We start from the raw sequence: 12,727 nt of genomic DNA on the forward strand, positions 1-12,727 counted from the left end.
GGGTGTTGGGTTTTGGGGGGAAAGAGATGGGTAGTGACTCAATGACTTCACTGCTAGTGGTTTTAGTCAAGCCTCAGTTTCTCTATCTGCTAAATAGGGCCATTGATGGTATAAGGCCTGAGAACGTAGTGTAAGGTTGTAAGGTTGTTAAGTGAGCTCATAGGAAGTGCACGGTGGCTGTTTTTATCATCACTGTTATTGGGCTGGGTGTGAGGGGCTCCGGCGGGCTTCTGCTTGCACAGCCCACTCTGTGCCCCCTCTTCCTGACCCCCCAACAGAGTGGCAGGACGAGCTCTCAGACAACCAGTCTGAATATTCCATTGGCTCTGAGGATGAGGACGAGGACTTTGAGGAAAGGCCGGAAGGGCAGAGTGAGTCAGGGCTGTTGACTCTGGGCTGGGGCCAGGCTGTGTGTCGGGGAGCTGATGATCAGGTTGGGGGTCCCTGGGGCATCGGGACCAGCATCCGTCCTTTGGAGTAGGCCCTGAAGGGTCATGCTCTCTGGGGCGTGTTGTGGGATGGGGTGGGTCAGGACATCTTGGGCCCCACTGATGGCTTGTAGCGGGGCTTCTCCCCCAGGTGGACGGCGACAATCCAGGAGGCAGCTGAAGAGCGACAGGGACAAGCCCCTGCCCCCTCTTCTTGCCCGGGTCGGCGGAAACATTGAGGTGGGGCCCGCCTGCACCCCCACTTTCCCACTTCTCTTTCCCGGAATTTATCTCATCTTTCAGAGCAAAGAGCTTACCCCTGCTGCTACCCTGGGGTGTGGAGGAGGGACAGGAGGGCTGGGGTTACACTGGGTTACATGCCAAGTGGAGGTGGGGGGGCTGGGACAGACCCTCGGTCTGGGCTGAGCCCCTTTGGGTCCTGCCCCAGGTGGAGGCCCCCCCCCCCGTCTCCCACTGCTCCCCCTCTGCTTCCCCATCTCCTCCCCTCCCTGTGTCTTTCTCTTCAACTCTGAATTCCCTGCTCCCCTACCCCGCTGCCCGCCCTGCCCAGGTGCTAGGCTTTAATGCCCGCCAGCGGAAGGCCTTTCTGAACGCCATCATGCGCTGGGGCATGCCCCCCCAGGATGCCTTCAACTCCCACTGGCTGGTGCGGGACCTTCGTGGGAAGAGCGAGAAGGAGTTTAGGTAAAGGGGCCGAGGTGGTGGCCCAGGCTGTGGCCGCCCGCCTGGAATGGGCAGGCTCCTCTGGATGGGCCAGGACAGTGGGCGGTGTTACTGCCAGGCTGGGGGCGGCCAGAGAACTCACTGCTGTCTGATATCTGTAGCTGAAGTCCAGGCCTGGGCAGGGCTCCTGTGCAGAGACCATGACCGGTCACCTCTGCCAGAGCAGCTGGTGTTAACGGAAGCACGGAGGATCTGGGTTCTCCAGGGGTAGGGCTGTCCCAAGAGGATCCCCTGCCCGGGGCCCCCTCTGTTCTTCCCTGGGGCCTGACCCAGCAGGCCTGGTTGGGAGGCAGGTGATGGGTGACGATTCCAGCCAGGAGGTCCACCGGGGTCCTGCCGGCCCCCCACTCCCTGAGCCCCAGTCCCCCCCACCCCAGAGCCTATGTGTCCCTCTTCATGCGGCACCTGTGTGAGCCGGGGGCTGACGGCGCGGAGACCTTTGCGGACGGCGTGCCCCGCGAGGGCCTCTCCAGGCAGCACGTGCTCACGCGCATTGGGGTCATGTCACTAGTTAGGAAGAAGGTGGGTGAGTAACCTTTACTGGGCTTTTCCTGGTGGTCGCCCATGGCCTGGGTGTGCCCCAGGGGGGTCAGTGGGCAGAGAGCAAGCGCCTGGCTGTCCAGGGTCTGAATCAGCTTAGAGGGATGGGCCCAGAATGCATCTCTGGGTGGGGAAGTGGGCAGTGATGGGGAGGGACTGGAGGCCAGGATGACAGGTGGGGATGGGTGGGGGTAGGGCCTGGCGTGGGGGTCTGCGGTCAGCCTTGGGTGGAGTCGGCAGCCACCCCAAGCCAGGGACACCCCCAGTCCTGCTGGCCACCCTGAGGCCCTCACATCTGAGCTGTGACCACCTCCCTCCTGCCTCGCTCCCACCTGCCCAGGTTCAGGAGTTTGAGCACGTCAACGGGAAGTACAGCACCCCGGATCTGATCCCCGAGGGGCCTGAGGGCAAGAAGCCAGGCGAAGTCATCTCCTCGGATCCCAACACACCAGTGCCCGCCAGCCCTGCCCACCTCCTGCCTGGCCCTCTGGGCCTGCCAGGTCTGGACTCCAATGAGGAGGGTTGGGTACCCAGGTCATGGCAGGAGACCCCACATCCTCCCCACATCCTACCCCCACAAAACTTCCACCTGAAAAAGTATCACTCCCCTAAGAGATTTTCTTTTTAATGACAGCTTTGAGATGTTATTCACACACCACAATATTCACAGTATTCAATCTTTGTGTGTGTGCTGAGTCGCTTCAGTCATGTCTGACTGTTTGCGACCCTATGAACTGTAGCCTGCCAGGCTCCTCTGTCCATGGCATTCTTTAGGCAAGAATACTGGAGTGGGTTGCCATTTCCTTCTCCAGGGGATCTTCCCAACCCAGGGATCGAACCTGTGTCTCTTATGTCTCCTGCACTGGCAGGTGGGTTCTTTACCACTAGCGCCACCTGGGAAGCCAAAAGCCTTTAAACGTATATTATCCAGTTGTTTCTAGCATATCCATAGGATATCCATTGCAACCATTGCCTTTGATTCCAGGATGTTTTCATTAACCCCCCCAAAGAAACACATACTCATTAGTAGTGACACCTTATTCCTTCTCCTTATGTCTTTCCCTGGCAACCACTGATCTTTCTGTCTCCATGGGTTTGCCTATTGTGGACATTTCATGTAAATAAAATGCACCATGAGGCCTTTTGTGCCCAGCTTTCACTAGCATGTGATGTATTCCAGATTCATCCAGGTTTTAGGGTGTCAGCACTTCATTCCTTTTTGTAGCTGAATAATATTTATTCCATTGTTTGGATCCACCACATTTTGTATATCCATTCATGAGGTGATGGATTTTGGGTTGTTTCTACCTTTGGCTATTGTGAATAATGTGGTGAGTAACATTGCTTTGAACTTTTGTGTTCAACTGGAAATAGGTGTTTTCATTTCTCTTGAGTGTATAGCTAGGAATAGAATCTCTGGCTCACTTGGCATAACATTTTGAGGAGCTGCCAAACTTTTTCACAGTTATTACACCATTTTACATTCCTACCAGCCATGTATGAGGTTTCAATTTCTCCACCTCCTCACCAGCACTTATTTAACTTTTTGCTTATAGCCATCTTAGTGAGTGTGATGGGGGGAGTCTCATTGTGTTTTATTTACTTACTTATTTTTGCTGTGCTGGGTCTTTGTTGCTATTTAGGCTCTTCTCTAGTTGCAGCGTGCAGGCTTCTTACTGCAGTGGCTTCCGTTGTTGTGGAGCATGGGCTCAAGGGTTCTCGGACTTTAGTAGTTGTAGCACGTGGACTCAGCAGTTGCAGCTCCTGGGCTCTAGAGCACAGGCTCAGTAGTTGTGGCACACAGGCTTAGCTGCTCCAAAGTATGTGGCATCTTCCCATACCAGGGATCGAACCCTTGTCTCCTGCATTGGCAGGCAGACTCTTTACCACTGAGCCACCAGGGAAGCCTGGTGGTTTTGATTTCCATCTCTGGTGGCTGAAGAAGTTGAGAATCTTTTCATGTGCTTCTGAGCTTTTTGTGCATCTTCTTTGGAGAAACGTCATTTCACATCCTTTGCCCTTCCTTAATGGGTTATTTGTCTCTGAGTCTCTTTTTGGTGATCTGTGTATTTATCTGGGTAAAACATCTTCTTCCCTGTTGTACCCCTCAGGCCTGGGGCATTCTGCCACTGTCGCAGGTGACAGGTGAGGCCCCGAGAGGCTCAGCGCCTCTGAGGACATCCTGCTTCTGGGCACAGGTGCCCTCTGGAGGTGGACATGCCTAGTTTTCTTCCTGGCCCTGTGCCCATGGGCAGAGGAATAAGGGCAGGTCCCTTATTCCAAGGAGCTCTGTTTTCTCATCTGTGATGTGGAGATGGGTAGTGACCATCTCCCAGGGCTCCTCAGAGCACGTGGGTCACTGGCCCTTTGCAGTGTCAAGAACTGACTAAGCGTGGAAAAGGCAGGTAGTCAGTCAGCCAGCCTTGAAAGCCAGGACCACAGCTGCCATGCTGGCTTCCAGTCTGGGCCTCCACCCACCTCACCTACTGCTTCCAGACGGGAGGCCTCCACAGCCTGTAGTTCTGTCCTGTCGGCCCCTGGCTTTGACCTCACTGGGCCCAGGGTCCTCCAAGGCTCCCACATTGCAGGCCTGGCCCGGGCTCTTTGGCTCCCCTGGTTCACCTGTCCTTCTGCAGGTGCCTAGCCCAGGATCCTCTCTGACTCCCCATTTCCTGCCCTTCTCCCTCCCCCAACCCCAGCCCTCTCACCCTTCTCCCTTGTTCTTTCAGACAAAATGGAAGCCCCACTAGGTTACATGGATGAGAAGGAGGTGGGGGTGCAGAAGCCAAAGAAGCCCCCAGAAATCCAGGTAGGGAAGATGCCGGTGTCTGGACTCCTGTGGGTGTGGGGTGGGGGCTGGGTCCAGGGACCCTCTCAGGCTTTGCCCTGGCAGCTGTAAGCTAGGCCTCCTGGCTCCGAGTCTGAGCCCCCAGGACTGGAGCATAGTTGAGGGCAAGCACTGGGAACCAGAGAGTGGGTTCTAAGCCCAGGGCCCCTTCCCTGGCTCCTATGGAGGCCCAGGCCCTGTAGCTCCTGAGTCTCTCCTCCCTAGGCCCTGCCAACTGCCCTGGACAGAGTGGAGGGAGAGGACAAGCAGGAGAGCTCCAGTGGCAAAGAGAGGTCCCGAGAGGAGCGGCTGGAGGAGATGGAGAAGGCCCAGCCCTCCCCGGAGCAGGGGCCGAAAGGTGCGGGCTTCCACCCTGATGGGGCGTCAGGCCTGTCTCTCCCGGGCTGGGTGGGGGACCGTGCACTGCTGTGTCCTAGTGGCGTAGGGCCCAGGATGAGGCAAGGGCCAGGGCCTCAGTTCTCTGCATGTGGGCTTTAACTTTTCCTACTGTACAGTTTGGAGGTTATTGGGCTATATCTTATTAGTGGTTTCTTTTTTTTTCTTTTTTTTTTAAGCATAAATATTATTTATTTGGCTACACCAGGTCTTAGTTGCAGCTTGTGGGATCTTTAGTTGAGGCATGCGAGTTCTTAGTTGCGGTATGTAGGATCTAGTTCCCTGACCAGGGATTGAACCTAGGGCCCCTGCATTGGGAGCATGGAATCTTAGCTACTGGATCACCAGGGCAATCCCTATTAGTGAGTTCTGAATCAATCGCATTGTGATCTGAACACATGAGTCTGTATGATATTGTTGAAACCTGCTTTTCTTGTTTTATGTGGTCAGATTTTGTAAATGCTCATGTGTGCTTGGAAAGAATATCTATTCTTTTATTGCTGGATGTAAGGTTCTAAATATGTGCATTAGATCAGGGGTCCCCAAACTCCAGGATCTAATGCCTCATGATCTGAGATGGAGTCGATATAATAATAATAGAAATAAAGTGAACAGTAAATGTAATGCTCTTGAATCATCCCCCTGGGTCCATGGGAAAACTTGTCTTCCGTGAAACCGGTCCCTGGTGCCAAAAAGACTGGGGACTGCTGCATTAGATCATTATATTGTTCAGATTTTTTATACCCTTACTCATTTTTGGTTTGCTTTGATCAGTCAAAGCAAGAGACTTATGTTAAAATCTCTATGATTGTGGGTTAGTCTCTGTTCTCCTAAGGCCAGATTTTGCTTTTGTTTGGGATTGGGTTGTTAGGTGCATATTGGTTCAGGTTTTTTCTAATTTTCTGGTGAAGTGTTTATTTATTATGTAATAACCTTCTTATTCCTCCCGATTCTTTTTGCTTTAAGTTTTATTTAGGCTTATGTGGATTGAGCTTACTTTTGGGCTTTCCTGGTGGCTTAGATGGTAAAGGGTCTGTCTGCCATTCAGGAGACCCAGGTTTGATCCCTGGATCGGGAAAGATCACCCAGAGAAGGGAATGGCTACTCACTCTAGTATTCTTGCCTGGAGAATCCCATGGACAGAGGAGCCTGGTGGGCTACTGTCTACAGGGTTGCAAAGAGTTGGACATGACTGAGCAACTAACACTTTTGTTTTCTTTCACTGAGCATTCACTTGAGTTTTCAAGGTTCTTCTGTGTTGTAGCATGTATTGGAACTTCATTCCTTTTCGTTGAATATATTCTACCCTGTGGATACACCACATTTTATTTTTCCATTCATCATTGATGGGTTTTGGGGTTATTTCTGCTTTTTGGCTATTATGAATAATGCTGCTGTGAACATTCATGTATAGGTATTTGTGTGGCTAGGCTTCAGTTCTCTTGGGTATATACCTAGGAGTGGAATTGTTGGATCGGTTGGTAACTCATATTTGGAGGACCTGCCAGATTGCTTGCTGCAGTGGCTGCACCACTTTACATTCCCACCCACAGTGCATAGGGTTCCAATTTCCCCATTATCTTTGTCAACACTTGTTATTATCTCTCTTTTGGATTTTAGCCATCCTAGTGGGTGAAAAGTCATAGCTCAAGTGGTTTTGATTTGTATTTCCCTTGTGTTTAAAGATGCTGAATATCTTTTCAAATGTCATTGGCCATTTGTATATCTTTGTTGGAGAAATGTCTTTTCAGGTCCTTTGTCCATTTTTCAATTGGGTTCTTTATCTTTTTATTATTGAGTTATAAGGGTTCTTTATAATACATGTTCCATATCAAGTACATGATTTGCAGGTATTTTCTTACATTTCTTAACTTTTATTTGTATAATTGAGTTTTAGGTATACCTTTTGTAAATAATATATGGTGGGACTTGTTGTTTTAAATCTCATCATAGAATCTCTACCTTTTAGCTGGCAAGTTTACTCTCTTTATATTTATTGTAATAGCTGGGTATCTGAATGAATTTCTGTTCTTATTTTGTGCTTTATATCACCCTTGCCTTTTCTTCTTTTTTTCTCCTAGCATCTTTTGGACTGATCAGAATTTCTTTCTGTTTCCCTCTTTACTCTCAACTCCTTTGGAAAGTTTGCTGTCAATTCTATTTTGTACTCTTAAATTTTTAACATGTTGCCTCTTGAATGTAATAAGTACTACAGACAACTTTAGCTCTGACCCACTCCCTCTTATCTCCCATGTGCTGTTGCTTATTTCTAAACTATAATCCTTATTTAGATCTTCCCACCCTCTTAACAATTTTGTTTTTTCTAGTTTGTTCATTGTTGCTTTGTTCAATGTCCTTCTTCCCAAAATATACCCTTCAATGGTGCTTTCAACAAATTTCTGTGGACGGCAAATTTCTCTCATTGTATGTTATTTTTCCTTTATACCTTATCATATTTTTCTTGAATAATAGCAAAATTCAAGGTGGGTTAGGAGTTTTCCCTCAGCACTTTGAAGATGTTATTTCTTTTGTATTCTGACTTCCGTTGTGCTGAGAAGGCTGCTCTCAGGGTAATTGCTGCTCCTTTGTAGGAAACTTGCCTTTCCTATCTTTACTAACATGGTAAGACCATTTTAAAGACTTTCTGTTAGTCTTTGGTCTTGTACAGTTTCACTACAATGAAATTTTTATTTATCCTGCTTGTGACTGGCTGTGATTCTTAAAGTTGAGTATTGTGTCTTCTATTGATTATGGGCAAATTCTCAGTCATCCCCTCCTTTAATGTTATCTTTCCTCCCACTATGTTTATTTTCTTCTGGAATTCCTTTTACTCATTTATTTATTCATTCATCCAACAAATATGTTTTGAGTACCCACTGTGTGTTGGGAGCTGTCCCAGGCATTGGGGACACAGACAGTGAACCAAAGCCAAAGCCTTCACATAGAATTTGTATTCTACTGGGGTACCCCGGTGATTAACAATAGACACAAGTAGATCTTGTTTAACAAAAGGCTTCAGATTCAACAAAGAAAACAAAGCAGAAAAAAAAAAAGAAAACAAAGCAGGTACAAGATTTGTTTCCCTGCAAGGCTTTTTGAATCACCCTCAGATCTAGCTTCGGTTCTTACTTTCTTCATACGCCTGTTTTTAACCTTTGGTACTATTTTCTATGGTTGCACAGTGAATTATTACAAATTTAGCAGCATGAAATGACACCCATGTGTTAGCTCATGGTTGCATGGGTCAGAAGTCTGTGGTGGTGTGACTGGATTCTCTGCCAAGGGACTTGCAAGATCGAAGTCAAGGCATTGACTGTGCTGAGTTCTCATCTGGAGACTTGGAGGAAAATCTGTTTCCGTGGTCATTCTTGTTGGCTAACTTCAGCTCCTTGGGGTTGGAGGACTGAAGCCCTCTTCCCTTGCTGGCTCTCAGCGGGAGGCCATTCTCGGCATCTAGAAGCTGCCTACGTTTCTTGCCACGGGACTCATTCCATCTTCAAGCCAACAGTGGTACACCAATCCCCACCATACTTCAGATCTCTGATGTCCTTTTCTGTGACCATTCAGAGAAAACCCTGCTTTTAAAGGACTGGTGTGATGAGGTCATGCCCACCTGGATAATCTCTGTCTTTTAAGGTCACCTGTGCCTTGTCACATGACTTGCTCAGGAGAATAGAATCCATCACATTCACAATTCCAAGGATTATGTACAAGGCTTGTACTCCAGGGCCAGGAAGTCTGGGAGGACACCTTAAAAATATGCAGCAAAATGTCCAACATGTTAGCGATTATGCATTTCATTTCTAGAATTTTTAATCTAGCCTTTTCTACTTCCTTTTTTTTGACTTGTACTTTTCCTATGGATTCTCTTCCTTCTTTGTCTGGCTGATGGATATTTTCTTTTTTTTTTTAAACAATTCTTATTTATTTATTTATTTTTTGGTTGCACTGGGTCTTCGTTGCTGCACGTGGGCTTTCTCTAGTTGTAGCAAGTGGGGGCTACTCTTCATTGTGGTGTGTGGGTTTCCCATTGAAGTGGCTTCCCTTGCTGCAGTGTACAGGCTCTAGGGCTTGAAGGCTCTAGGAGTTGTGGCTTGTGGGCTCTAGAACATGGGCTCAGTAGTTGTGGCCCATGGGCTTTAGTTGTTGCGCAGCATGTGGATTCTTCCCAGACCAGGGATCGAACCTGTGACTCCTGCATTGTCAGGTGGACTCTTATCCACTCTACCACCAAGGGAAGTCTGGGTATTGTTTCCTGAGTTTCATTTGGGTGCATCTTCATCAGGGATTGTTTTATCCTTGAGAACCCATGTCACTTGGGTAGCAGGAATGTTCCCCGTTCTGTCTCCAGAACTCCGGGGCCTCGTGGTCTGACTAGTGGCCTGGCTGGTCTGGGGCCAGTCTTATGGCACAATTCAGATTCCACAGCCTGCACACCTGTGCGTTGGGTTTGGCTCCTCACTGGAGACTTTTTGACCCTGGACTCCACATGGGAGCCAGGCTTCCACAACTTGGCCATCAGCTGGTAGATGGCACTTTTTCTCCTTTGCAGAGGCATACTAGTTGAAGAGTGTTAGTTTCTTGATTTAATTCCAGTTCACTGCATCTTTGTGGCCTCACACTTCCTATTCAGTGTTGAGACACAGCTGGAGTCCCGCAAGCCTCTTTCTGGTGTCCACTCACCCCCAACCCAGGACCCCAGTGCATGCTTCTTGAGCTTTTAGTTTCCCTTCATTTATAGAAAGTGAACGTGTTAGTTGCTCAGTCGTGTCTGACTCTTTGCCACCCTATGGACTGTAGCCCGCCAGGATCCTCTGTCCATGGAATTCTCTAGGCAAGGATACTGGAGTGGGTTGCTATTTTCTCCTCCAGGGGATCTTCCCAACCCAGGGATTGAACCCAGGTCTCCTGCATCGCAGGTGGATTCTTTACCTTCTGAGCCACCAGGGAAGTTCTGTCTTCATTTATGGCACCTGATAATTTTCTTTAGTTTTGTGAGCACACCTATGTGTGGTTTTTTTTTTTTTTAATGTGATAGGTTTTGCCTGACATTTCTGGGTGTCTGTAAGAGGTGCTTTGTGTTGATGAAGGCCTGACATGTTGCCAGAACTTTGAGTCTTCTGGTTGTTACTACAGTAGAGAGGATCTGGGGACTGTGCCTTGAGAGAAGTTTGGGAGAGGCCGCTGCTGAGATGGGTGGGTGGAGTGAGGCCCCGTCCCCACCTGCCTTCCCAGTGGATCCTCCCAGATGCTACCTGTTGGACTCCTGAGTAAGATGCTAGAGTGGATTCCGTGAGTGGGTTCAATACTGTTGGGAAGCCACCAGTCCGGAGTCCCCTCTGCCCTCTGGACACCTCCCTGCTCTCTGAACACCCTTTATCTTGCAGAAGAAGTGCTTCCTGAGAAGGAAAAAGTTCTGGACAAGCTGGAACTGAGCTTGATTCACAGCAGAGGCGACAGCAGCGACTTCAGGCCAGGTCTGGGGCCCTGGACTTTGCTCTGTCGCATGTCCCCCTTGGTCTCTTGAAGGAGCCACGAGGGGCCTCCTGAGCCTTCCCTCGACCCAAGGCCCTGATTAGAGCTGCTGGATGGGAGCCTGGACTTGCCAGCCCTCAGGGGACAGACCCTCCACCTATCTCCTGGCCCCTCCTGTGGTCCCGGCCACCACTAGGAGGAAGGAGAGCTGGTCACAGAGTTTGGCCTGGAGCTTTGGGGTTCAGCTGGCAGCCTGTGTCCTTCTAAGTGTTGGAATGTTCTGCAACAGTTGCCCCCAGATCAGAACCCTGAGGCAGCATTGCTGTCCTTCAACATAAGCTACATTTTTACAGTCCTCCCCGCCCTGCCCCATTTCCCCAGGTGGTCCTGACTTGGTGGTGGAGGGGCACCCAGGCCCAGAGCAGCCCTCCCTGCTCAGAACAGAGAGAGGGGCCTGCTGATTAAAACCCTTGGGGGCAGTGAGTCCCTTGTGGGTGGGGAGGTATGTTTCCTGCTTGCCTCTGGGTCCCCAGTGCTTGCTGGCGAGCCCTCCCCCGGGCACTGTCTTTGGGGTGGACGAGTGAGCCTGGGTCTGACCTCCCCCAGATGACACCAAAGCCGAGGAGAAGGAGCCTGTTGAGACCCAGCAAAATGGTGACAAAGAGGAAGATGAAGAGGGGAAAAAGGAGGACAAGATCGGGAAGTTCAAATTTATGTTCAACATTGCAGACGGGGGCTTCACAGGTATCGGGGGTGGGGCCATGGGCAGAGAGAGCTACAGGCTTCCTGACCGTGGGTCCCAGGAGTCTGGGTGGATGGTTATTTTATACTAATGAGTGAATGGTTGACAAAGTCCATGGTATAACCTTTCCTTGTAGCACTGGAATACTGAAGTGCTTGGGGTGGGGAGGTGGGGGTGGTGAGGGAGAGGCTTACCCAGGCCCACCCCATGCGGGATGGGGGCACCTCATCCTGCTTCCCTCGGCTGGCTTCCCAGAGCTACACACGCTGTGGCAGAACGAGGAGCGTGCCGCTGTGTCCTCGGGGAAAATCTATGACATCTGGCACCGGCGCCATGACTACTGGCTGCTGGCGGGCATCGTCACGTATCCTTGGCCACGCCAGCGGGGCAGGGCTCCTGTCTCTCCCTCTGTGGGCCTCAGGGAGGGGTGTGGGGCTGGTGTGGGGTGGAGTCTGGGCTGGTGCTCCTGACCAGGTACCAAGGACCCTTTCCTGGTGGTGGTGATGACAGTGACTGTGATCATAAAGGTAGCTTGTCCCTTTATACTCAGTACTCACTCCATATCCTCACAGCAGCCTTCCCAAAGGGTTGCTACTGTGATCCCCATTATATGGAGGAAGCAATGGGTGCTCAGAGAGGCCAAGTGACTTGCTCGGGGACAACACAGCCCTTCCATCTGACTCTACAATGAATGCTCCTAATTCCTACCTGATCCAGACCTCACCTCCTCTCAGTGATGACACCTGAAGGGTGCTTCACCATTTAGGAGGGCTTTCATTCATTTGTTCATTCTTCAATTCCATCTTTACTGATGATCTACCATGTGCCAAGCATGGAGTATGCAGTCATGAATGAAACAGCCCCAAATCTCTGTCTAGCCAGAGCTCATACCCAACTAGGGGTAGATGGTGAAAAACATAAATTAGCAAAGTGTGGGGCTCAGTGAACATGGAAGGGGGGATGAGGCAAAGGGAGCTTTGGGGGTGGGGGTTGTGTTTAATGTGGGAAGGTCAGAGAAGGTGATATTTGAGTGCAGACCTTCCAGAGACAAGGAGAGGGGCACACAACTACCTGGGGAGAGTCCCCCAGCAAAGCTGGCCTTGATGACAGTCTCGAGTGAGACTAGTCATCATAATGAGAGGTGGAAAGTTGTAGGTCAGGAGTCAGCAGATCTTTCCTGGGAGGGGCCCGGGAGTGGATGTTTTGAACTTCACAGAAGACTCCTTCACTCTGCCAGGGTAGCAAAAGTAACCATAATACATAACCAACAAGCATGGCCATGTTCCAATAAAAGTTAATTTACAAAACCAGGCTGTGGGCTGGATTTGGCCTGTAGGCCACAGTTTACTGAGGTTACGTTGCTTGGAGCTGGAACTTGCCTGGTGGTTCAGTGACTTAAGATTCTGTGCTCCCAGTTCAGGGGATGGGGGTTCAATCCCTGGTCAGGGAACCAGATCCCACATGCTGCAACCAAGACCCAGTGCAGCTAAATAAATAAATAGCATACATAGAGTTAAAAAAACAAAAAAAGATGCTTGGAGCCAGCTTGCCTGGGTTCACATCCCGACTTGGCCC

At 50.0% G+C, this 12,727-nt stretch overlaps 1 protein-coding gene across 1 annotated transcript in view; it reads left to right on the plus strand.

Annotated features, from left to right (window-relative positions):
• The window catches only part of CHD5 (chromodomain helicase DNA binding protein 5), a 68,231-nt gene that overhangs the window by 47,765 nt on the left and 7,739 nt on the right, over window positions 1-12,727 (plus strand). Inside the window, exons 27-36 of the mRNA XM_061160527.1 lie at window positions 279-371; window positions 580-668; window positions 1,000-1,133; window positions 1,550-1,694; window positions 2,053-2,212; window positions 4,442-4,521; window positions 4,765-4,897; window positions 10,323-10,412; window positions 11,017-11,154; window positions 11,408-11,516. Coding sequence (XP_061016510.1) covers window positions 279-371; window positions 580-668; window positions 1,000-1,133; window positions 1,550-1,694; window positions 2,053-2,212; window positions 4,442-4,521; window positions 4,765-4,897; window positions 10,323-10,412; window positions 11,017-11,154; window positions 11,408-11,516 — 1,171 coding nt within the window. The remainder of the gene's footprint in view (window positions 1-278; window positions 372-579; window positions 669-999; window positions 1,134-1,549; window positions 1,695-2,052; window positions 2,213-4,441; window positions 4,522-4,764; window positions 4,898-10,322; window positions 10,413-11,016; window positions 11,155-11,407; window positions 11,517-12,727) is intronic.

Source organism: Dama dama, chromosome 14 (assembly GCF_033118175.1).
Source record: "Dama dama isolate Ldn47 chromosome 14, ASM3311817v1, whole genome shotgun sequence".
Lineage (NCBI taxonomy): Eukaryota > Metazoa > Chordata > Mammalia > Artiodactyla > Cervidae > Dama > Dama dama.